This window comes from Myotis nattereri (assembly GCF_964212035.1).
Source record: "Myotis nattereri genome assembly, chromosome: 16".
In the NCBI taxonomy this organism is placed as follows: domain Eukaryota; kingdom Metazoa; phylum Chordata; class Mammalia; order Chiroptera; family Vespertilionidae; genus Myotis; species Myotis nattereri.
Window position 1 is genome coordinate 30,416,968 of NC_138091.1, and position 22,727 is coordinate 30,439,694.

The 22,727-nt window shown below is 44.7% G+C and overlaps 1 protein-coding gene across 2 annotated transcripts in view; it reads left to right on the top strand.

The window, feature by feature from the left end:
- PCTP (phosphatidylcholine transfer protein) overlaps positions 1–22,727 on the top strand; it is a 114,064-nt gene that overhangs the window by 86,906 nt on the left and 4,431 nt on the right. The window contains exons 1-3 of one of the 2 annotated variants that reach the window (XM_081110811.1): positions 9,350–9,519; positions 17,728–17,845; positions 20,614–20,693. In XM_081110811.1, the coding sequence (XP_080966937.1) occupies positions 9,376–9,519; positions 17,728–17,845; positions 20,614–20,693 (342 nt within the window). In that variant the 5' untranslated portion in view covers positions 9,350–9,375. Of the gene's footprint in view, positions 1–9,349; positions 9,520–17,727; positions 17,846–20,613; positions 20,694–22,727 lie in introns of those variants that run through there. The other variant, XM_081110812.1, reaches the window with a different exon arrangement.

The following is a 22,727-nucleotide window of genomic DNA, read 5'->3' on the forward strand; positions in this document are numbered from 1 at the left end:
TTGTCCTTCTACCCAATATAAGCAGCTGGCTTATGGGGAAGAGTAGAGAAGATTTTTGTGGGTGACCTGCTGCTCTCCCATACTGCCAGCATTATTGGAATAAATGCTCATATGTGATTCAACCCTCTCTGCCTAATTGGCTCAAGTTGTGACAGGCAGGCCAGACCCATTGGTGGTCCAGTTTCGTTCTATATGGTTAGGGAGATAGCATAGTGAAGTCAGCATGCTCAGACACATAGCCCTGGATGAGAAAAGAACTTGTCACACTCCAAAAACCAGTTAGCCTGTTTGTTTTTTCATTTTTAAAAGAAGGATCTATTTCCCAGGATGGTGCATAAAATGAAACAATAAATCTGAAAGCATTTAACAAACTATGAAGTGGCCTGTAGCTGTACAATTTTTGTCAGTGTCTCTAAAATTTTGTGGACTTTTCTTTAGTCAAAGCCTTATGACGATTGTATTAATCTGTCTACAATGTCTGGTGAAACTTATCAAAATACATTTTAAGCCGTAACCAGTTTGGCTCAGTGGATAGAGCGTCGGCCTGCGGACTGAAGGGTCCCAGGTTCGATTCCGGTTGAGGGCATGTACCTTGGTTGGGGGCACATCCCCAGTGGGGGCTGTGCAGGAGGCGGCTGGTCGATGTTTCTCTCTCATCAATGTTTCTGACTCTCTATCCCTCTCCCTTCCTCTCTGTAAAAAATCAATAAAATATATATATATATATATAAAAATACATTTTAAATAAGCAACTACAATATATAAAGTATGTTAGTGCCTGGCCAAAAAAATAGGCACTCAATTATTTTTAATATCCTTTACCCAGTAAAAGTATATGTTTTGACTCTCCATATAACATAATACTAAGCATTTTATAATATAGATAACAGCCAAATTGCAATTATGCATCTATGATCTTTTTAAAGTTTTCTTGGATAAATGAGCGAAAGGAAATCAAAGTAACCTTTGTTATGGAACCTTTCAACCCAGCTACATACCAGCCTTTTCACTTCACTTCCTTCTAGCTCTCCTCTGCACCCTCTACCAACTACAAATCTGTATTAAATTAGCAAACTTAACTGTTTTGAACAAAAAGATCATAATTTTCCCATCTGTGACTGAAAGTTATAACACACGAATTACCACTTTAAAGAATCATGGTGTTGTAGTGCACTAGGCTTAAAGCAAACTTAAAGTAGCGGGGGGGGGGGGGGGGATATTTTAGACTTAGCAAAGGTTGAGGTGACCTGTTCCGAGTTCTGAGAATTGACAAAACCAAGGATATGGCTAAGGATGGGTAGCCATGCATGGCCCTGGAAGTTCCTGGTCAGCACACCTGTGCGTGAGAACCCTGAATAGAGTATTGTAAAAGGATGTTTGTGGCTTGTAGAGCATTGTAACAGTTAGGATGGATATTTGTGGTTTGTGCAAATAAAAGCTTACTTGACCCCAAGGCTGCTGCTGCTGTTTGGGCATGCTCCCTGCGTGGAGAAGTCCGAGGCAGTCGCTGGCCAGTTTTCAATAAATCCTCGCTTGCTGTTTTAGACCTAATCAGAGTCAGTGGTCTTACTCTCGCGAACGTTGGTCCACAACATTGTTCTCTTTTTTCCTTTTTAATGACATTAGGAAAACCTGATGTAATCATGTAAAGATTAGATATTATAACTAGATAATAAAATAAATAGAAAAATAAGTAGAGAATAAAAATCAAATCTTAACTTCACTTTCAATAGAACTGTCAACTTTTCCCTGTATCTTCAATTTTCTCTCTCTATATATAATGTATGTTATTTTCTTACAATAATAGGGTCATTCTGTTGTTCTATAATTTTTACAAACTGGCTTTTAACACTATCCATATATGGCAAACATCTTTCCGCGTCAGTAACTGGATCATCAGAAAGGCTACACGGTGTTCCATTGCAAGGATGTCCCATAATATCTTTACATATTTATAAAGTGCACATTGAGTCTGCTTTTAGTTTTCCCATTGCTGTATTTTTTTAATTTTCTTTTTATGTCCTATATTCTCCATGAAGATATGTCAGAAGTTAGAGCCAACACTGGTAATACTCCATCATTAATATCAGCAGCTAAAAATGATTCACCATTACCCAAGATCAGAATGTACTGTACTCTCAAGTATTTCTCCTGCCCCTTTCCATTTCCTACACTGCTTGTTGTTTCTTACTAACTGGCGTAAAAATACATCTATTATAAGCAAAGAGCAAACATTTTAATACGATTTAAAACCTTTTCCTCAATAATATTTAAGAAGACATTTCATCTCCAAAATGAGAGTTGACAGTCATGAAGAAGGACTAATCTGAGGTCTGGAAAGAGTTGGTGAAAATTAGAACTACATTTGCCCTGTTCAACTACTGATGAAGGAATGACAGTTCTGTCTTAGATACTGAAAACAAACAAACTAACTAATAGCAATTAGTGAAGCTGAAGATAAACTGGAGAGTTCTCTCAAGACTCATAGGAAAATAATTAATAATTGAAAATAATGCAAGAAAAAGTTAAGAAATAAGGATTCCAACCCTGGCCAGGTGGCTGAGTTGGTTGGAGTGTCTCCCCATATACCTGCCCCCCCCCCAAAAAAAATAAAATAAAATAAAGGTGTGAGTTCGATTCCTGATCAGGGCTGGCAGTTGGGTTCCTAGGTTTTGGGTTCAGTCCCTGGTAGGTAGTAAAGAGGAGGCAACAGATTGATATTTCTCACATCAGTGTTTCTTTCTAAAATAAATTTTAAAAACATATCTTCAGGTGAGGATTTAAAAAAAAAAAAAAAAAGAGCCTAAAGGCGTAGTCTATGCAGAGGTGGAGAAATTGCAGAGCAAGAATTAGGACCAAGAGAACACAAGCACAAATAAAAGCAACAGAAGCAAAAATTTTTGAGCTGAAGAAATATCTGAGTTTGAAACTTTAAGAAGACTTACTGAAAATAAATGAAACACATATCCAGATAGGTCCAGGCAAAATTCTTGAATATAAAAGAGAAATTAAACTTTCTGTACCAATTGAAGCTTTTAAAAGAAAACAAGTATGTATTCTGGTGAACACAAGTTAAACTATTCTCCCTAAAGCTAAATGCCTATCCTCAATGTTTATAGAACTTTAAAGAAGAGTCAAAATGAAGAATTCAAGGATATTGAAGACAGAGTTTATATAAGTTTTAAAACTGAGCAATGAAATCATGCTTTGAAGACATTTTGTAAATGTAAAAATACAATTCTCAAAACAGAAGGAAGTCTGTTTTAAACTATAATAGTACTAATTCAGGTTTTCATTCCAAAATAATATAAGCCAACTCAGGAAATAGCAGAGGTTGGTGAGAGGCAGTATAGACTCACTATATATTTTCTTTTCTTTTGTAAAAAAATCTTTTTATTGATTTTTTTAGGGAGAGATGAAAAGAAAGGGAGAGAGAGAGAGAGAAACATCAATGAGAGAAAAACATTGATTACATGCACCCTGATGGGGAATTGAACCGGTGACCTCTTGGTTCATGGGTTGATGCTGGGCCACCAACCACTGGGCAACACTGGCCAGGCTACTTTTCACTTTCCACAGGGAAAGTCAGTAATAACCGTTTGATCTTGATACTCATATATATGATATGTATATTCAAAAACCTAACCATTAGGAATTTCTTTTTCCTTTTTTATTTCTACTTTTCCTTCTTTTGTAAGACAGGCATATCTGAGTATGTCTTCTGTTTTAGTTATCTAGAGTTGCTCAGTCAGCCACCCTAAATCTTAGTGGCTTCAAACAACCACCATTATTTATTTTGCTTGTGAATTTGCACCAGGCAGGGCTCAGTGGAGCCAGCTCCTCCCTGCCCTTGCAGTGTTCGCTGGGGTGGGCTAGAGGATCTGCTTTCAAGATGACTCACATGGCTGGTAAGCTGGCACTAACTGCTGGCTAGGAGCTCAGCCAGGGCTGTGGGCCAGGGGCCTTAGATCCTTTTCCAGGGGTCTTCACAGGCTGCTTGGGCTTCCTCATATCTTGGTATCTGGGTTCTGAGCGGGAGTTTCAAGAGAAACAGGAAGCTGCGTTGTCTTTGATGGCCTGGTCTTGTAAGTTACAGGGTATCACTGCTGAGGACTCAGAGGACCAGCAGATTCAAGATGAAAGGACGCAGACATCATGAAAGGTTATGTGGGATAAGAGATATTGTTGCAGCCATTTTTTAGGAAATGCAATTTGTCTGTCTTTAAATTACTAAAGGGAAAAAAGTATTTAAAAATCTCCTCATGAGGATACACACACACACACACACACACACACACACACATATATAAAAGCCTAAGCGACCGTTTGTTCAACTGTTTGACCATTCAACCATTGGACGGGTAGCTATGACATGCAATTACCACCAGGGGGCAAATGCTTCGACAGGTAGGTTAGGTTGCTGCTGGGGCCCTGGCGGTCCCCAATCTGGTTCACCAGCACCAGATTCCCTTTCAATGTTCACTAATCCATGTACCAGGCCACTAGTGTGTGTATATATATATACACACACACTATATATATATCCTAGATAACAAAAGGGTAATATGCAAATTGACCCTAATGGTGGAACGACCTGCTGCTATGACGTGCACTGACCACCAGGGGGCAGACTCTCAACGCAGTAAGCACAGCAGTGGTGGTGGGAGCCTCTCCTACCTCCGTGGCAGTGCTATGGATGTCCGACTGCAGCTTAGGCCTGATCCCCGTGGGGAGCGGGCCTAAGCCGTCAGCTGGACATTCCCCAAGGGCTCCTGGGCTGCAAGAGGGCACAGGCCAGGCTGAGGGACGCCCCAAGTACACAAATTTTCGTGCACCGGGCTTTTACTTGTGTGTGTGTGTGTGTGTGTATACACACACACACACACACACACACACACAGGATTCTGTTGGTATATCTCAACAGAATCCTAATACTGATTCTCACCAGATATTTATGTGCCAGGCATGAGCTAGTTACTGGGGAAGAAAAGGTGAGAGGGATGGACAGGTCTTTGCTATTGAACTTATGCTCTGATGGAGGTGACAAATGCTCAACTAATTACAGATCAAGATCAGTGCTGGAAAGCAATTCACATTTACTAGTTTACTTCTTATTGTTTTCCTCCTGCCCCCACTGGGGCACAGATCCAATCACAAGTGGCAATCAATTTTCACACAGGAAAATAAACAAAAGGCTGAGATAGCAAATAAAAGAGGCTGGGGGAGGAGAGTCCTTGGAAGGAAGATTCCGGCTGATACCAGAAGGACAAAAATGAGTGAAGAGCCTGTGGAGAGCAGTTGAAGCAGAGAGCACAGGAGGGCCATGTTTCTGAGGTGAAGAAGCCCTTAGCTGGAGCCTAGTGAGTGAGGGGAGGGTGGAGAGGGTGGGGATGGAGAGTCAGGAAGGGCCAATGGCATGACTTAGTAGGCTGGGGTGAGGAGTTTGAATGTTATTTAATGCAATGTGATGCCTGTGAACTCTTATTCTAAAGAGGGGAGTGACATTTGACATTTTTAACACAGTTCTCTCTGTCTGTGTGAGGAATGGATTCCAGCAGGGAGACCAACCAGTTAGAAGGTCACTGGACAGTCAAGGGGATGGTGATGGTGGCTTCAGCGAGGGTGAGCAGTGCAGATAGAAAGAAGTAAACAAGCCCCCTCAGTGTGGCTCAGTGGTTGAGCATCGACCTATGAACCAGGAGGTCACGGTTTGATTTCCGGTCAGGGCACATGCCTGGATGTGGGCTCGATCCCCAGTGTGGGGCGTGCAGGAGGCAGTCGATCAATGATTCTCTCTCATCATTGATGTTTCGATCTCTCTCTCTCCCTCTCCCTTCCTCTCTGAAATCAATAAAAATATATTTTCTAAAAAAGGAAAGAAGTAAACAAAGTCAATCTATGTGGGCAGTAGAAATAGTAAAAATGTTGACTCATTATATGTAGGGTTTGAAGGAAAGAGAGGGGTATCATTATAAGGTCTTCAAATTTGCAAACAAATCTGATTTGTCCTCATGGACACACCACCCTAGTGAGTAAAGGGGACCCGAGGGAGTCCTTTTCCCAGATGGAACTGGTCTACATGAAAGTCAGTTAACGTCAAGAGGAGCCTAGTCTACATTCCCAGAGAAAGACAGCCTGCCTTCGGACCAAACCGGAGACTTTCACTGTAAGAGAAGGTTCCAAGTGTCCAGAAAAAAAGAAAGAAAAGAAAGAGAAAAAAAAAAAGAGGCACCAGTATTTATGCTGCTGAATAGGAGAGTGCAGGTCTGCAGTCTGGGGATCACAGCCCAAGTGAAACCCTAGACACTGGGTGTGAAATGCCCTAGCGCTGAACTCAGATCCCAGGTGCTGATTAGTCAGGCAGCGGAAGGGACCTGTAACCCAATACTTCCACCTCTCTCTGGAATCTCCTTACTGGAAGGAAGGGGGATGATGACTTTATTCTCTGACCCCTTCCAGGATTCCGACAAATGCAGTTTTCTTAAATGTCAGTTTTATTTAATAAAGTTCGTACAAAGTAGATGCCCCACAAGGCAAAACTACAAACTCATCTTTCCTAACACCCACTTTGTACGTCTGATTTTATTCATATTAGCAGGTGAAAGGCACTACGGACCTTCAGACTTTATGGATCTGTGACAACATGGTTTGACAAACTGAATCACCCAGTTATTACCCAAGGTATTATCTCTTTGTGCCTCCATTCTCTTTTCTATAGAAGTGATGGGTTAGATCATATGTAAAACATACATAAAATAATTTGATTAATTTTGTTCATGTAGATGGCAAACTAAGAACGAGAATTTGCATCTGATGCATCTTTGTACCCCACAATAGCTGTGATGGCCATAAAGGATACAACCTCATACTTAAGGAAGATTCAGACGTTGCCTTCAATTTTTTATTTATTTTAATCTATTAATGTAGTCACTTGTGATAAATATCGATCAATGATTAAGAAATATCAAACAATGGGTACATGAATAAATAAATGAGAATAAACTAAAGGTGATATCTACATCCTTTTTCAGCATTAAACTTTATAGTTTTATGGCCATCATGGTTCATGAAAAGTCTTTTAGGAGTGAAAACCTTTACAGATAGAGTTGGGTTAGAAGCTATGTTCACGGATTCCCAGGATCCGGGTAAGCACAGAATTGTCGACCTTGGACAAGTTACATCACTTCTCCAAAGTTCAGTTTTTTCATGTGCAATCCGGAGATTATAAAAGAACTGATTTCAGAGTGGTAGTGTGAGGATTAGATGGAAACACTTAGCATAGTTTCTGGTTCATAATGAGTACTCTGCCGGCTTAAACGATCATTAACCGACTTACAGGTTATTATTTTACAAGCTTTGGAGCCCCGTCACAGTGAAATCACCCTCTTGGGTCTCCATTGTCCCAGCGAGACAAAACCCTTAAGCATTTTAGCAGGAGCAGACATTCAGCAGTAGGAGTTGAATAGAACAAAACTGAATGATGTGGACGCCAAAGAAGCAGGTTAAAACCACGTCAGCCGCAGAGTCTGGAGCTACCTGTTGAGACAATACATTTACAAGCGTTCGATTTCACTTTACATTGTGCTTTTGTTTGTATTACTTTCATATTCCTCCAGCAAATCCTTGCAATAGATCCGATGTTTTTCTTTCACTGTTGAGTAAACAGTTTTTTTAAAAAAATAAATAAGATTTGTATGTAAACTGCAACTGAAAAATAAAAAAATCATTTAAGAAAGTTAAAGTGATTTGCCTGGTTCTTAAAGGGACTAGAACTCAGACTGCAAAGCTACTTTTTGTAATCATGACTCTATCTTGGGAATCCACCAACCAGATTAGTTCTATACCATGAACAGCATGCCCAGAGAAGTGCTGATCTTTACCCAGATGTTTCATCTATGATACCATGTTTCAACCACGTCTCACTCACTTGGTGCTTTGCAGCTTTTACTAGTAAATAAGAACAGATATGCTTTTAGTACTCCAATAAAAAAACACAACACACCGCAACACTGATCACTCACTCCGTCACCACAGGGGGTTTGTGTATCCTCAAACTTACTAGGTCTTTTCTAGTTGTTTTTCAAACTGTTGTTTATACTTTGGCCAGCACATTTTATGTCAGAGCTTTCATTACATGTTTTATGTTTATTTCATGTAGGTACCGCCTCAATTCTAACTGGTTGCACAATTCTTACCCCATTTTACAGATGAGGAAACACGGGTTCCCAGAGGTTATTGGCACTAATGCGGCGTTATACTGTCTTGATGTTTAAACTACCTACTTTATGCAAAGCCAAGTACAGTCAGGCGGTAAGAACGATAGTAATACCCAAGGGACCTGAGAGAACAAAAAGGTCCTTGAGTTGCAAAAAGTCTAAATTTATGCAAAATGCAGAGATCCTTGGTGGACACATAATAACTTTTATTTATTTTATTATTAAAATCTTTATTGTTGAAAGTATTACATATGTTTCTTATTTTCTTCCTTTGAGCTCTTCTAGCGTCCCCCCCCCCCCACACACACACACCCAGGCCTCCACCATCCTATTGTCTGTGTGCATGGGCTAGGCATATATGCGTACAAGTTCTTTTGTACCCCACCTTCCCTCTGAGATTCCACAGTCTGTTCCATGCTTCTAGGTCTCTGGATCTTACAATAATAACTTTTAGATCATCTTTCACCCTCTAGGCAGGCAAATTACCTTGTAGATCCAATATACAGGGTGGCCCCCCAAAATGTATACACACTTTGACAGCTGATAGCTCAATTTTGATAATGAAATGTATTTTCATAAACATTACCTTTATAATTATTCAAAATGTGTGTATATATATATTTTGGGGGACCCCCTATAGATTAGATTTCTTGACCCCTTTTGTGGAATAAATCCCTTTGGCCTTCTGGAGAATCCCATGGACCTCTTCTCAGAATAATGTTTTAAAATGCGTAACAGAACGAATAGAAATTATATTGAAATATGTAGTTCTAGCATCTGACCCCTGAGATTCTCAACGAGTATGGGATGGGCTACTCAGGGGATGTTTCTGAGATGACATTAGTGTCTTCCTTCCGTCTATAAATAAGCCCCCATTTTCATAGCTCTCCCATCTTTCCCTAGCTCAAATCCAATTTTTTTCATTTTATTTTTTTCTAGCCTCCTTCACCTCTTGCTCAGCCCCGCCCACTTCGATAGACCCGCCCCTTCATGGCCCCGCCCCATCCTAGACTCCTCCCCCCACTAAGTCCCGCCTTCCCCTCCATTACTTCTCCGTTCCCTGCCAATCACGCTGGGCCACCCTTCCGCCCCGCCCCCGAACCTACATCCTGCCTCAGCCGGTCTCTCCTGCTGGCGGAGGAGCCCTGGCGGCGGAAGGATGGACCCGGCTCTGGCCAGTGGCTTCTCCCAGGAGCAGTTCCGGGAGGCCTGTGCCGAGCTCCAGCAGCCCGCGCTGGCCGGGGCCGAATGGCAGCTAATGATGGAGACCCTGGGCATCAGCATCTACCGGCTGCTGGACCAGGTAGCGGCTGCCTGCTGCAGGACCGCGGGGCTGCCGCGTGCCAGGGCCAGCCTTCCCGGGGTGCCGGGGGCTGCAGCCGCGGAAGTCCGGACCCGGGCGGGTCTTTGGGAGCTGGGAGGAGCGAGCGCCGGGGCGGTGCCTCCAGCTGACTTTGTCCCGTTTTGGGGAGGGGGGAGGTCATCAGAATTCAGCCTTAGGTTTGGGGCCCCATGGGGGTGTGGTTTGTGAGAAGTTAACTGTCAAGTTAAAACATGGGTCTGCTGATTCATAGCCTCATGCACCGCGGGAGTGGGTGCCAGCGGTGTGTGTATGTGGGGAATATCCTCGGGTTGAATCCAGGTGGAAAAAAACACAACTTTTCAGAGACTGGATGTGCAGGGTGGCCGGTGTGTGGGAGGGAGTGTCGCCGAGGAGGGACTTCCTATCAACTGTAGCCATTCCAGTGACCTGCTTCTTTTGGCTGCTGCCCCTTCCCTGTAAGTTGCACTTATTAACTTTAGTCTGAAGCTTCAGAGGGAAAGATTCACTGGAGGCCTGGGAGGAATGGAGTTGGTCATTAAGCAGGTCTCCAGGCGGCCCTGCAGGCCTTTGGAACAAGTCGCCATCCAGGTGGGAGGATCATATTGCACCTGAGCCCTGTCATCAATTGCCCTGTGTAATAGCAGTTCATGACAAGTAGGTTAAAGGTCATCCTTAGGCAAGGTAAGTGAAATCCAGGTTTCCTGGCAGAGGACCAGAGTATTATAGTGTTAGAGCAGGGAGGAGCTCTGGATGTCTTGCTACATATACCACTGGGTGTAGCAAGGTGAGCAAGTTCACAGTGTAGAGCAGACGGAATTAATTTCCTAGGGAAATTTCAACAGTTACCTTGGTGCAGAATTGGACAAGTTTTCAGACAAGATGCATTTATCTTCTCTCAGATTATTCCATTTTCCTTTACCAGCCGCATCCAGGCGTTTGCCAAGGTTTGTCCATTCGATTGTGCAGACATATCTGACATAGGGCGCGTTTCCTTTCCCTTTACTTTCCTCTGTGTTTGTCACTGTAGATGGCACTTCTCACCTAGAATTGCTGTGACCTCTTAACTAGTTTCCCAGCTTTTCATCCTACACATTGCAGCCCACGCAAGCACCCATAAGGCTATGATCTTATCGCTCCCGTTTCAGTGGCATTGCTGATTGCAGAATTAATAACTATTGTAACAGCGAATACATTTCATGCTTTCTAATGTTCCAAGCACTGTTTAAGTCTTTGCAGGTACTGAATCCTCACATCATCCCTAATGTAAGGTGCTATGATTATACTTTTTTTTTTTTTAACCTGTATGTATGGAAATGAATCTATGGAAAGGTTAAGCTGCTTGTTCAAGATTTGAACTGGAGTCAGAACTCAGCTGTCTTGCTCTAGTCTTGTGTCATAAATATGCTTCCATAGTGCCTCTCTGAGGGAAGGCAAATATGGCTCGCAGGTTATCCTGAACTAGTTTGGTCTTTTTTAAAAAATGTTATTTTTATTATTATCATGATATTTTCATCTTTATTGTTGAAAGTATTATATATGTCCCCTTTTCCCCCCATGGACCTCTTCTAAGCTCCCCCCCCCCCCCCCAGGCCTTCACCATGAACTAGTTTGGTCTTAACTCATATATTTCCAGCTTTATCTCCCATAACTCATGCATGCTGCTCCTGTCCTCTAGCCACCCATACTCCCTACCCCATGGGCTTGTGCTTTTTTGCTTTGCAGGGACCACTTTTCTCTTGTGGGGGGCCGGGGGCCGGGCGGTTTGAGTGGTATTTAAACAGTTTCTATCCCTACTAACCATTCTATATGTCTTATTTCCACCTGTTCTGGGGATGAAGACAGTCATGGTACACTGATGTAAATAGCAAGCTTTCACCAGTTTGGAGGATCATAAGATTCCCATAGGTGTGCCACGGAGCCTCAGCAGACAGGATGGAGGGCCATTGCCCCTAGCCATTTTGATCTCCATCTGTATGAAAGTGTGGAGGCCCTATTGGCTCAGGCTACACACCAGCTCCTTCCCAGAACCCTTACTGGCCTTTAGCACCATCCAGCATGATTCGCTGCCTGGCCCACTTTGCTAAAGCCTCATTGGTTTTCCAGGTTGACGCCCATCCTGTACCTCCCTCCTGCAAGAGAATTCCTTCTGAGCTTTAGTTAGTTAATCTTTTCTTATGAACACGCATCGATTTGGGGTTGTTGTGTTTTCATTTTCGTTTGTCTCAAGGCATGTTTTGATTTTGTCCTTGATCTCGTTGTTAACTCATTCATTGTTTAGTATAAATGTTATTTAGCCTCCATGTGTTGGTGTGTTTTTCAGGTTTTTTTCTTGTAATTGAGCTCTAGTTTCGTACCACAATGGTATGAAACTAGATGCTTGATATACTTTCAAATTGTATTTACTGATATGTCCCAATATATCCACCACAGGCCCGGTTTTATACCTATTGTCCTGGCGAAAGTTTTTACAACTGCCACTCTCCAAAGTGTGCCAGCTGGAATGGTAAATTATAGGGTGACCCTATATATAGCCTCAGGAACGCAGGCAGCTTCTGACTTATCTAATGATGTGTTCAGAGAGTTCCGAGACCACAGGGTACGGGCATAGGCCATAGACTCCGCTGTCAGATCACTGGCTTCATGCCCACGTTCTGCCTTCATTAGTTGTGTGACCTTCGGTGAGTTTTATAAACTCTCTTATTCATGGAAGTATCATTTATATGAACTTTATTGGTATATCATTTACAAATAATAAAACCCACCTATTTTAAGTACAACTCAGCGATTTTTAGTAAATGTATGCAGTTACGCAACCTTCACCACCATCTCATTTTAGAACGTTTGTGTTGCTTCCAAAGGAAACCTCTCGCTCATTTGCTGTCACCTTGTTCCCACTCCCAGCCACCAACCTACCTCCCATCTCTACCTTTTCTCAAAAGGTTCGCCTTTCCCAGGTGTTTCTCAGAACTCCTTTAAGCCTTCGTCTCTTTGAAAAATTGGTGTATCTCCTGTTATCATTGTGGATTAAGTGGGCTAACCCATGTGAAGCATTCGGCCCAGTGTGGTATTTAGTCAGCTACCTCTCATTAACATTCTACCCAGCCATCTGCAACCCTAAGAGATGAAACCTACCCTGCTTTCTTAGAGAGATGGAAACGATTAAATCAGACTTCGCTATCTGTCTCCACACAGTCTTGGTACACACTTCCCAGTGGCAGCTGTAGCGTTGGCCCTTGCCATTGAACTGGTTCTCTCTGGTGAGAAGTGCTTGCTTTTCATTCCATCTGAGTCTGTTGCTTGCCAGAGTAGCTGGCGTTGGACAGCTTCCACAGCCGTAGGCTGGGAAGGCTTCCTGTCCCCCTGAGGAATAGAAATGAGCTCTTCTGTGAAAAGCGAAGAAAATCCAGTGCACAGTGCAGGGTGTGCTTACAGGATTAGGGAAATGGCTTCATCAAGGCTGTCTGGAAGTTAGTGATGTAAATGCGGATAAACACCATAAATTGAAGAGAACGAATGAGGTCAGTTGAGGGGTAGGTAGGAGGGTTGGGGGCCCGCCAGGGATTGATTCTCCGTGGGAGCCGGAACGTCAAATGCCAATAGTGTGACATTTTGATATTTCTCATGTATACAGATGTGAGCTCTTACGGCATTTATTATGCTTAGGGTAAATACATGTACCGCTATGGGCAGTTCTGTTCCTCAACATATGTTAACCCTGTGAATGCAAGTGAAACGAAATTGAACAGCTTTCTTTCAGGCATTTGAATAACCATTGCTAAGAAATGCAGCAGCCTGCCTGGCCAGTGTGACTCAGTGACTGTGCCGACCTATGAACCAGGAGGTCATGATTCAATTCCCAGTCAGGGCACACGCCTGGGTTGTGGGCTCAATCCCCAGTGTTGGGCATGCAGGAGGCAGCCGATCAATGGTTCTCCCTCACCATTGGCATTTCTAGCTCTCCTTCTCCCTTCCCTTCCTCTCAGAAATCAAGAAAAATATATTAAAAAAGGAAGGAAGGAAGGAAGGAAGGAAGGAAGGAAGGAAGGATGGATGGGAGGAAGGAAGGAAGAAATGTAGCAGCTTGATGTATTAGACCAGTTAGCCAGAATACCAGGGCATCTCAAAAATCTGGGATTTTAGTATTAAGTGGCCGAACCATGCCCCCGCTGCTCCCCTCCCACCCCCCACCCCCGTCTTCATTTGTAAAGTGGAGATAATACCATGCTGACTTGGCAGGATTATTGTGGCTATTAATCATTAAGCACAGTGCCCGCTTAGAGTAGGTACTCCATAGATATTCGTTTTTCTAAAAACATGCATTATGTTGCAGTTCTGAATCCCGAGTTCTTCAATCTGGAAAAAGAGCATCATACTGACCTTATTAATGAAAGTGATATGTAATACTAAGTACTTATTATGTGATGAACTTTAGGCAGGTCATTTAATCTTCATAGTCATTTCCTTAGGTAGGAACTCTCATTAGACCCACTGGGCCGCTGAGAAGAGCAAGGCCCGTCGGTGGGAGAGCTTAGGTCCTATGCTGGCTGTGCCTCCGAGCCCCTGCCGTCAGCACCAGGCTGTATGTAGTTTCTGGCTACAATTTTCTGTATTTTCATGACTCTTTGGAACAACATAAAGAAAGACAGCACAGCCCAGCTCCGTTGAAAGTGATAATATTCATCCTTTCCCCATTCCCAGCATTCCCTGGTCCTTATCTGAACCCCCCAGAAGCAGCATCTAAAATGTACCTCTTGTGGTAGTTGGAGGCCCATTGGACAAACACGGGGCTTAGGGACTCAGGGGAGCATTGCAGTGGGAGGTCCATCCTGGGTGGTCTGGGGCAGAAGCACTGGCTTGAGGACCGGAAGGAACAGGTTCCCATCCAGGCTTTGCCACCAACAGTGTTGTTGACTGACGCTTGGCAAGTCACTGACATCTTTTACTAAAGGGTCTAAGGCCCCTTGTGGCTGTGATACCCTGTGTGATGGGGCTTGTTTACCTTAAGCGTTAGCGTGTGGTCTGCAGCAGTGGTTTGGACAGAGTGGAGCTAAAGAAGGAGACATTGTGGGCCGTAGGAGGGGCCGGGGTCACCCTTGTTCTGTCCCAAGTACTAGCTGTAGGACTCAGGCACGTGATTTAGCCTCACTTCAGGTCTGTGTATAAAGACGGAGGCAACACCAGTGTTTCTATCTATATGGCAGGCAGGGCTGTGCTAAAGAGCACATGAGATCATGAATGTAAGTCCGGAAACGGCACCGTGCTGAGAGAAACAATCACTAGCGTCATTGAAATAATGTAGAGCAGGTCCAAGTGTTTGGAAAACTTCAAATACGAAGTACATAGCTGTTGCAGTGACTGCTGACAGGTCACCAAAGGAAGCACATTGCAAGCCAAAGAGCCAGCCGAGCTTGATTTCTTCTCAAGGCGAAGGACGAAGTGGGTCCCAGCAAGATTATAATTTTTTTTCTGAATTACTTAGTGGAAGGAGGCAGCACTTTCTATAAAAGAGGGCTCATTGTATTTTTTTAAAAGACAAAATAAAAACGTGAGCATGTGTGCTGAGATCCTTTCTTTAAAAGAAATAATGGGTGAAAGAAGTGTTTTGACCCAGGACATTGGGTGGGGCCATCCTGCACTCGAAAAGAACTTTCTATTGCTAGACTAGGAAAGGTGTTACCCAGTATCTTGTTCCTGTGAGGTCTGGCCTTTCTCAGTCTTGCCTCGAAGGGAGTGTTTAAAGGAAGTCGTCACAATAGCTCATTCTTCGGTGTTCACGTCAATCACATCATTCTGTTTTCCTCTTCCTGGAGGGCCTGTTCTCTTTTCTGCGAGATGTATGGGACTGAGGTCACTGGGGCTGTGGTGCCACTCATGAGGGGCCAGGAGCCAGTTTAAGGAAACGGTTTGTCTTAATTTATCCAGATAGCCAAAGCTAACTCATGTCAGGTTGGGGAGATAATGATCTCAAGACATAATTGTCCCTTTTGCTCAGTCCATGTGGAAAACGGGGCCCCCAATATTCCTGAACGAGGGGCTAATTGTCTTCCTTCCGACGGTGATGAAAACACATGTGGGTCTAAATTCGCTATGTGTACACCCTCGCTACCTTTCCAGTGTGAGGGTGAGGGGCGGGGCAGGAGGGAGAGATTCCTCCCGGGGTCTGTCCTTCCATTGGGGCATCCATGGCACAGCACTAGGGGGTTCAGGTCTATTAGTTTGTCATTTGATGACAGGAAACCCTTGGTATAAAGCCACCTACTTCTGGAGCTGGAAAATCCTTATGAATTTAGTTTCAATTTGGCCTTCCATTCCTTGCCAGGTACTTTCACATGTGCCTGTAATTCCTAAACTAGGTTATTCACCCCCTGGGTTACGCCACCTGAGCTCGGAGACCCTTGAACGAGCCTCATGATATCTGGAAAGATTCACCATGCTTACTTATCCCCTTGACTTCCCATGCGTTTCCAGCATGGCGCTGAAGAGGATGGCTTCCCTAATGCATAATTACCCAATGACATTATCTTAGCACATGGAAGCTGAGTGGCTCTACTGTAGCGGTTCTCAACCTGTGGGTCGTGACCCCTTTGGGGGTCAAACGACCCTTTCACAGGGGTCGCCTAAGACCATCGGAAAACACATATATAATTATATGTTGTTTTTGTGATTAATCACTATGCTTTAATTATGTTCAATTTGTAACAATGAAATTGGGGGTCACCACAACATGAGGAACTGTATTACAGGGTCGCGGCGTTAGGAAGGTTGAGGACCACCACAATGGCTTTCTTTCTGTTTGTTTGCCTTTGCATTGACATTTAAGGGCCACTGGTTTAATCTTAAAGGTAGAGCCTTTAGACAAGGTGACGGTTAGGAACTTCAAGTTGCCATTGTACGGAGAGTTGAAAATGTGTAGCGGCCAACTCCGGCCCAGTCCCCTCGCAGACAAGGGTTCTTGGACTGTGGAATCTAGAAACTTTTTTTTCTTTTCTGAATAACAGGGACTAATATGATCTGCAGCTGTTGTGTCTTCCCCTTTATGCACAAGTCCTTTATATAAAATAGAAGCAGTGTTGACAAATTCTGTCTTAGAATTGATAGAAGAGTGTGTTGGGTTCATTCGGCCCCGTGGAATCTAAAACAGTAACCTGTCCCCTGAATGCTAGCTGCCTATACGACAGCCCCTACTTGGATGTTTAATAAGCATCTCAAACGCAAGGTGTTACTCTTGGTTACCCCACAGCCCACAGATGACCTCCTCCCCACGTTTTTTTCTTTCTTACAAAAAGGAGCTCCCCGTTTGCCAGGTTGTTCAAGCAGAGGTTCTGAGAGTTACCCTCAGTTCTTTGCTTTCTCTGTCCCTTCGCCAGTCTGTCCTCACCGCAGTTGTTGTTGACATAACTTCTAAAATTTTTCCCTAAGTCATTGACTTCTCCCCATCACTGTTGTTACCGCCCTGTTCCAATCACGGTCTTCTCTTATCTGGACTATTGCACTGTCTTCTAAACCACTTTCTTACTCTCTTAGGATCTCGTTTCTACCAAGCAGCGAGTCATCCTTCTAAACCCACACCCTGTTTAAAGTCATTCCTTGATTTTTCATAGCAGTTAGAACGAAAGAGTTAACCCCTTACACTGGTTTACAAATCCCTTGGGGGCCCAGTCCCACCACCTCTGTGGCCTCAACTCCTACCACTCTCTGGGCGCCACAGTTCTCCAGAGCCCTGGACTTTCTGCTCTTTGAGCATTTCAATCCATCAATCTGAGTGCCTTCCCCTACTAGGAATGGTCTTTCCTCATCCTCCCACGAATGGCTCCTTCTAATATTTCAGACAAGAGGTTCTGATAAAGGTGATCCCTCATGGAGACCTTCCCTGACCATCTAATTATTTAGAACCCCTCTCCTCCGAATCCAGCTTCATCTGTCACACGCCCCTGCTTGGCGCCTGTTTACATTAGCTGAATCCTGTTTGTAGCTAACACCACCACCAATGCTCCTGCCGAATTTAAGACCCATGGGAGCAGGGGCCTCATCTGCTTTTTCAGCATCATGTCACCAAGATGACAGGAAGGGACTCGATAAATGGTGTGGCGTGAACCCCAGCCTCAGCTGTTGTTCATATGCTGTGCGATCCAGCTGTCTCGCAACTTGGGAGTCAATAGGTTGTTTCTGCCTGTTCCGTTTCTACAGCAGACGGGACTGTACGAGTATAAAGTCTTTGGTGTTCTGGAGGATTGCCCGCCGGCTCTGCTCGCGGATGTCTATATGGACTTAGACTACAGAAAACAGTGGGACCAATATGTTAAAGGTGAGTAAACACCCACTGTTTTTTAAATAGTCAATTAGAAAGTAGAATCTATTGTTATTTATCCTACCTAGCAGGATAAATTTCTAACAGGTTTAATTTCTTTTAAAAAAATATATTTTATTGATTTTTTTACAGAGAGGAAGGGAGAGGGATAGAGACCCAGAAACATCGATGAGAGAGAAACATCGATCAGCTGCCTCCTGCACACTCCCTACTGGGGATGTGCCTGCAACCAAGGTACATGCCCTTGACCGGAATCGAACCTGGGACCCTGCAGTCCCCAGGCCGATGCTCTAGCCAGTGAGCCAAACCGGCTAGGGCAGGTTTAATTTCTACTCTGTTATGTTTCATTTTAAAGTTTGGCATAAAAGTCTTAAGTGCTGGGCTGAAATGTGCCTTTGCTATTCCTAGGACTTGCTCTTTGCATACTTCCTGATCCACTCTTCAGTTTGCTCAGAGGGCTACTCTGTTCTCTCTGTAAATTGGTTGTCATCTGTATACCTATGTATCATGGAAAGCTTCTTGGAGGAGGTGGTGCCCGAGCTTTGTTTTGGAAGTTGAACACAAGAATACTATATGTGAGGAAGTTAGGGTAAGGGGATGAGTGGTGCAAGGGCATTCCAGGCCCAGAGAACAGCATGAGTCAAGTCAGGAAAGCGTGAGACAGCATGATATGTACAAATGGTGAGTAATTGGGCAGCAGAATCTGGAGGTAGGGTGGGAAGAGGGTTCAGATCCCCAAGGCCTAGGCTGGCTGCCAGTCTGCAGTCCTTAGATTGTACTCTATGGGTGATGGAGAGTTATGAAAGGCATTAAACGGGATCCCACTGCCATAGAGCTGGGAGAGACCTCTGCCATCTCAGTCACAGTGGCATAGAACTACTGAGTTGCCAAGGGGCGCACAGACTCTGAAAGACCCTCATAGTCAGGTCTCCTGGTTGCAGGTAACAAAAATGCTAACGAATGCCCGTGTAAGAAAAGGAAAAGTTTATTGGTTCATGGCATTGAAAACTCCACAGGTGTCTGGCTTCCAGGAGAACTGCATCCAATACTTGAATCATTTCTCCATCTTTTGACTCTGTTTTTCTGCCCGAATCCTCAGGCAGATTCCCATGTCATGCAAAGGTGCCACCAGAAGATCCAGGCTCATAAGTAACCATATGATTAACCCCAGAGGAACAGGAACGAGAATTCCACTTCCTGCCGCTGGCAGCCAGAGCCCAGGATTGGCTCTCATTGGCTCAGCATGGACCACGTGCTTATTTCCTGTGGACCTTTCTCATGGCTTTGGGTCACTTACTGTTTTCAGATACGCTTCATATCTAAGGGGAATTGTGATGCTCGCCCATGCAAGGGACAAACTGTTCTCTCGGTCCCAGTCTCCCTAGCAGCCATCCCAGTCATGTGACTGAAGTGGCCGATAAGGCGCACACGTGTCTTCAGTTTGAGAGAGAGCAACGCGAGGAAGCAGGCGGCACGCAGAACCCATTTTCCGGTGATGGTCCCAGCAGCGGCATCCTGACTTTGGGGCAGACAGTTGCAGGGCTTCTGACATTCGGTTCTCACGCCATGGTGTCTGGTCCACCCGACTGGCTTCTCTGGAACAATCCTGAGGTCTAACCCTAACTCTGGCCCTCCCGGATATTCCGGGAGCTCCCTGAGAGCCTTTACTAAACCACCTTCCAGCTTTAACCTGCTCGAGCGGCAAGCTAAGGCCCTGGCCAGATGCACCTCCCTGAACTAACCCCCGTGGCCATGTCTTGCCACTTTCCCAGCCCTGGGATGAATGCTGAGCCAGTTCTGCTTAAGCCACATCGTCGAGAAGGAGGGGAAGGCGATGCCCTGAAGGAGCATTGAGGTGCCAGTCCACGAACGGGGTGTCAACGCCGAGCATGGGAAAGCAACAGGTGCCCACCTCTTCCCTTCCTTTCAGGGCTGTCTTCAGTCCCTGTGGCACCAGTGGGTGGGCAAGCGCTTCATTAGGTTTTCTTTCAAAAACTGAGTTAAGTAATAAGTTTTCCCCTCATCTGCTTCTCAAGGGACCCCTGGGCTACTTCAGCAGCCTTGGCTTGGCTTCCTCTGTAAATGTCAGGGAGATGTTTGCAGTCCAGCTGGGGTTAGAGGGGACACAGATCATCGAATTCCTTTGCTACCTCCCTCCAGGAGCGGCTGCTGTTTGCACATCAAAGCATGATGGGATCAGAAGGAGATCTGGTCACTGCAGCTGTGGTATAGTGCACAGAAACATGGGAGAGGAGCAAGACGCTTCGCCACAGTTATGCCACTTTCTCTTTGTCCGGGAAGGACACTGCCTTCTCCAGAACCTTTATTTCCCAGCGAAACGTGCTAGACTAGGCGACTCAGTCCTGAGCCAGTGGTCATGTCTTAAAATCGAGGGAAGAAAAGGTCTTCAAAGCAAAATTGTTGGTACTCTAGTGACATCTGGTGGTCACCCTGATCTTGAAACCTGAAGGTTTATTCTTGCCTGCGGGATAGTGATTCATTGCATCTTAGCTGGGAATCTTGTTTTTGCTCTGAGATAGACAAGTTTTGTTGGGTTCTCTGATGTTGACTCTGCTTTTATATCTGCTGGACTGTGCCCCTCGGCAGCAAGCTTTCAGCGGTAATGAACAGGCCTGACATTTTTAGAATTCTGTGCTGTACGCAATCATGGTTTACCGTGTTCTACGAGGTCATCCTATGCAGGCTTCGTGTTAATTGAAACCGAAGAGGCTTCCAGATGCATTAACTTCTCTTGTTCTCCTTAGAACTCTATGAAAAGGAATGCAACGGCGAGACTGTGGTCTACTGGGAAGTGAAGTACCCTTTTCCCATGTCCAACAGGGATGTATCCTTTCCCAGGTATGTCCAGCAAGTGTGGACAGCGTTGTCTTTGATCCTTGCAGAAGCATCTGCTAAAGCTGTTATTGCACCTTGTGCAGCGTTTGGAGACTTCAGAGTGGCATTTCTGGGCCTGACCATGTGGAGCGTCTGTAACTGTGGTCACTGGAGGGCAGCCTCTACTTTCCTGAGACATTTTCTAGGGCTTGAAGTTGTTGGGCCACAGAATTGGGGACTTGGAAAGACCTTTTAATCAAGCTTAACACACTCCCCAATCTAGAGAGAGGTGAAATGACAGAGGCATCCATACAGGCAATTGGTGGCAGAGTGGGGACGAGAGCCCCCACAATTCCAGCTCTCCTCAGACCTCATGTTTGATGGACCCCACAGTGGTCCCTCTATCACTCTTGGCTCTGGACACTGTGTGTCTGCTTCTTCCCCTCAATTTCCTTATGTATCTTATGATGCAGTTGAATGGAATGTGGGGAGTTTGAGCTGCCACTCCGAGGATCTAAGAAGCCCACTTAGGACTTGCCTGGGAGGGTGGGATGGGAATTTGCTGGGAGAGCAGTACAGGGGTAGGATGACTGACAGGCAAGCTTTCTCTTTAATCACAGCAGCTGAGCACTTCACACACTGAATTTCCATATAAGATTCTTGGAATAAAGGGGCTCGTGGATTAAAACATAACCTTTGGAAACCACTGAGTTAGGTGATCACTGGATCTTTTCCAGCCCTAACTTTCTATAAGTCTGTTGGTTCCTAAATAATCATCCTCTAAAAAGAGAGGGAGTGTGTGGGTATGTTCTGTGTGTTTTGTCTGTATGTGTTTTTGTGTCTACCTGGCCCCCGACTAGATTTTAAACTCTACAAGGGTTTATTTTTTGCCACAGTTCCCATACCCTGCTAGATAGCTTACATTACATATGGCAATGTATTTCAACAAATTGTGGATTACCTAACCCCTTAGATTTTATGTGGTTTTCTCTAATCCTGCCGACAAGGGTGCAAAACGGGCATCATCATCCCCATTTCACAGTGAGGGAAACTGAGGCAAAGAGAAGTTCAGAACTTGACTCAGGTTCACAGAGCTGGTGGGTGGAAAAGGCAGGTTTGGGACCAGGTCCAGCTGTCTCCAGAGAAGGTGATCTTGACCAGGCCATGGTCCTCCTCTGACCTCACCGGGACACTGCTGGGTAGGTATTCGCAGGGGTGAATAGTGAGGACTCCTTAAACTTTTATCTCGTTGGCTTTCCAGTGCCACGTGGTCCCACGAGTTGTTGTTGTTGTTAGTCTTTCTGTGTGCATATGTGTCTCTCTAGTAAGGGTTGTTGAAATTTTGAAAACAGAGACTAGTGCAGTGGTGAAGAACATTCATTTTGGAGAGAAAGATCCCAGGTCGTGTTTGCAGCCACCCTCTGGTTTGCTGTGTGACCTGGTGTGACCTTGGAAAAGGCCTTTTGGGTCCCCGGGCCCCAGTGAACTGCTGGTTCGCCAGTCATAGGCCCTGGGGCATGCTGGGCCTCCCAACCCTTCAAAGACCTCCGCCAAATTTTAATCAATACGTGTATCAAGTTAATTCTCCCTCAGTGGAGTGTCAGGTGACATCTATCACGTGAGCTGAGTAAGTTGTGGGCGAGAGTGGGGCAGTTGCTGTGAAGTGGGAGAGAAGCGACCCGGAGCCAAAAGCAACATGACTTCTTCCTTAAAACATCTGAGAACTTTACTCCCCGTGACTTAGAGACCGAGGGCAATAGACCGTCGCTCAGGATGCCGGAGTGATGAGGGGGACAACTGTGGGTGCTTCTGAGACTGAGGTGCCTGGGGCTGTGGTTGTTGCTATTACAGTAAGTGCAACTGTGTTATACTTTAGAGTGATTTTTTTTATTGTCTTAGGCTTTTAATTACGTCTAGCGTTAAATCTAAAATTCTGTCCTTTGAAAGTATACAGGCAAAGGGTTGAGCCATCCACCTATGAAAGTCTAAATAGGTTTTGAAGCCAGATCTGGGTTCCGATTCAGGTTTCATCACTTCAGCTGGG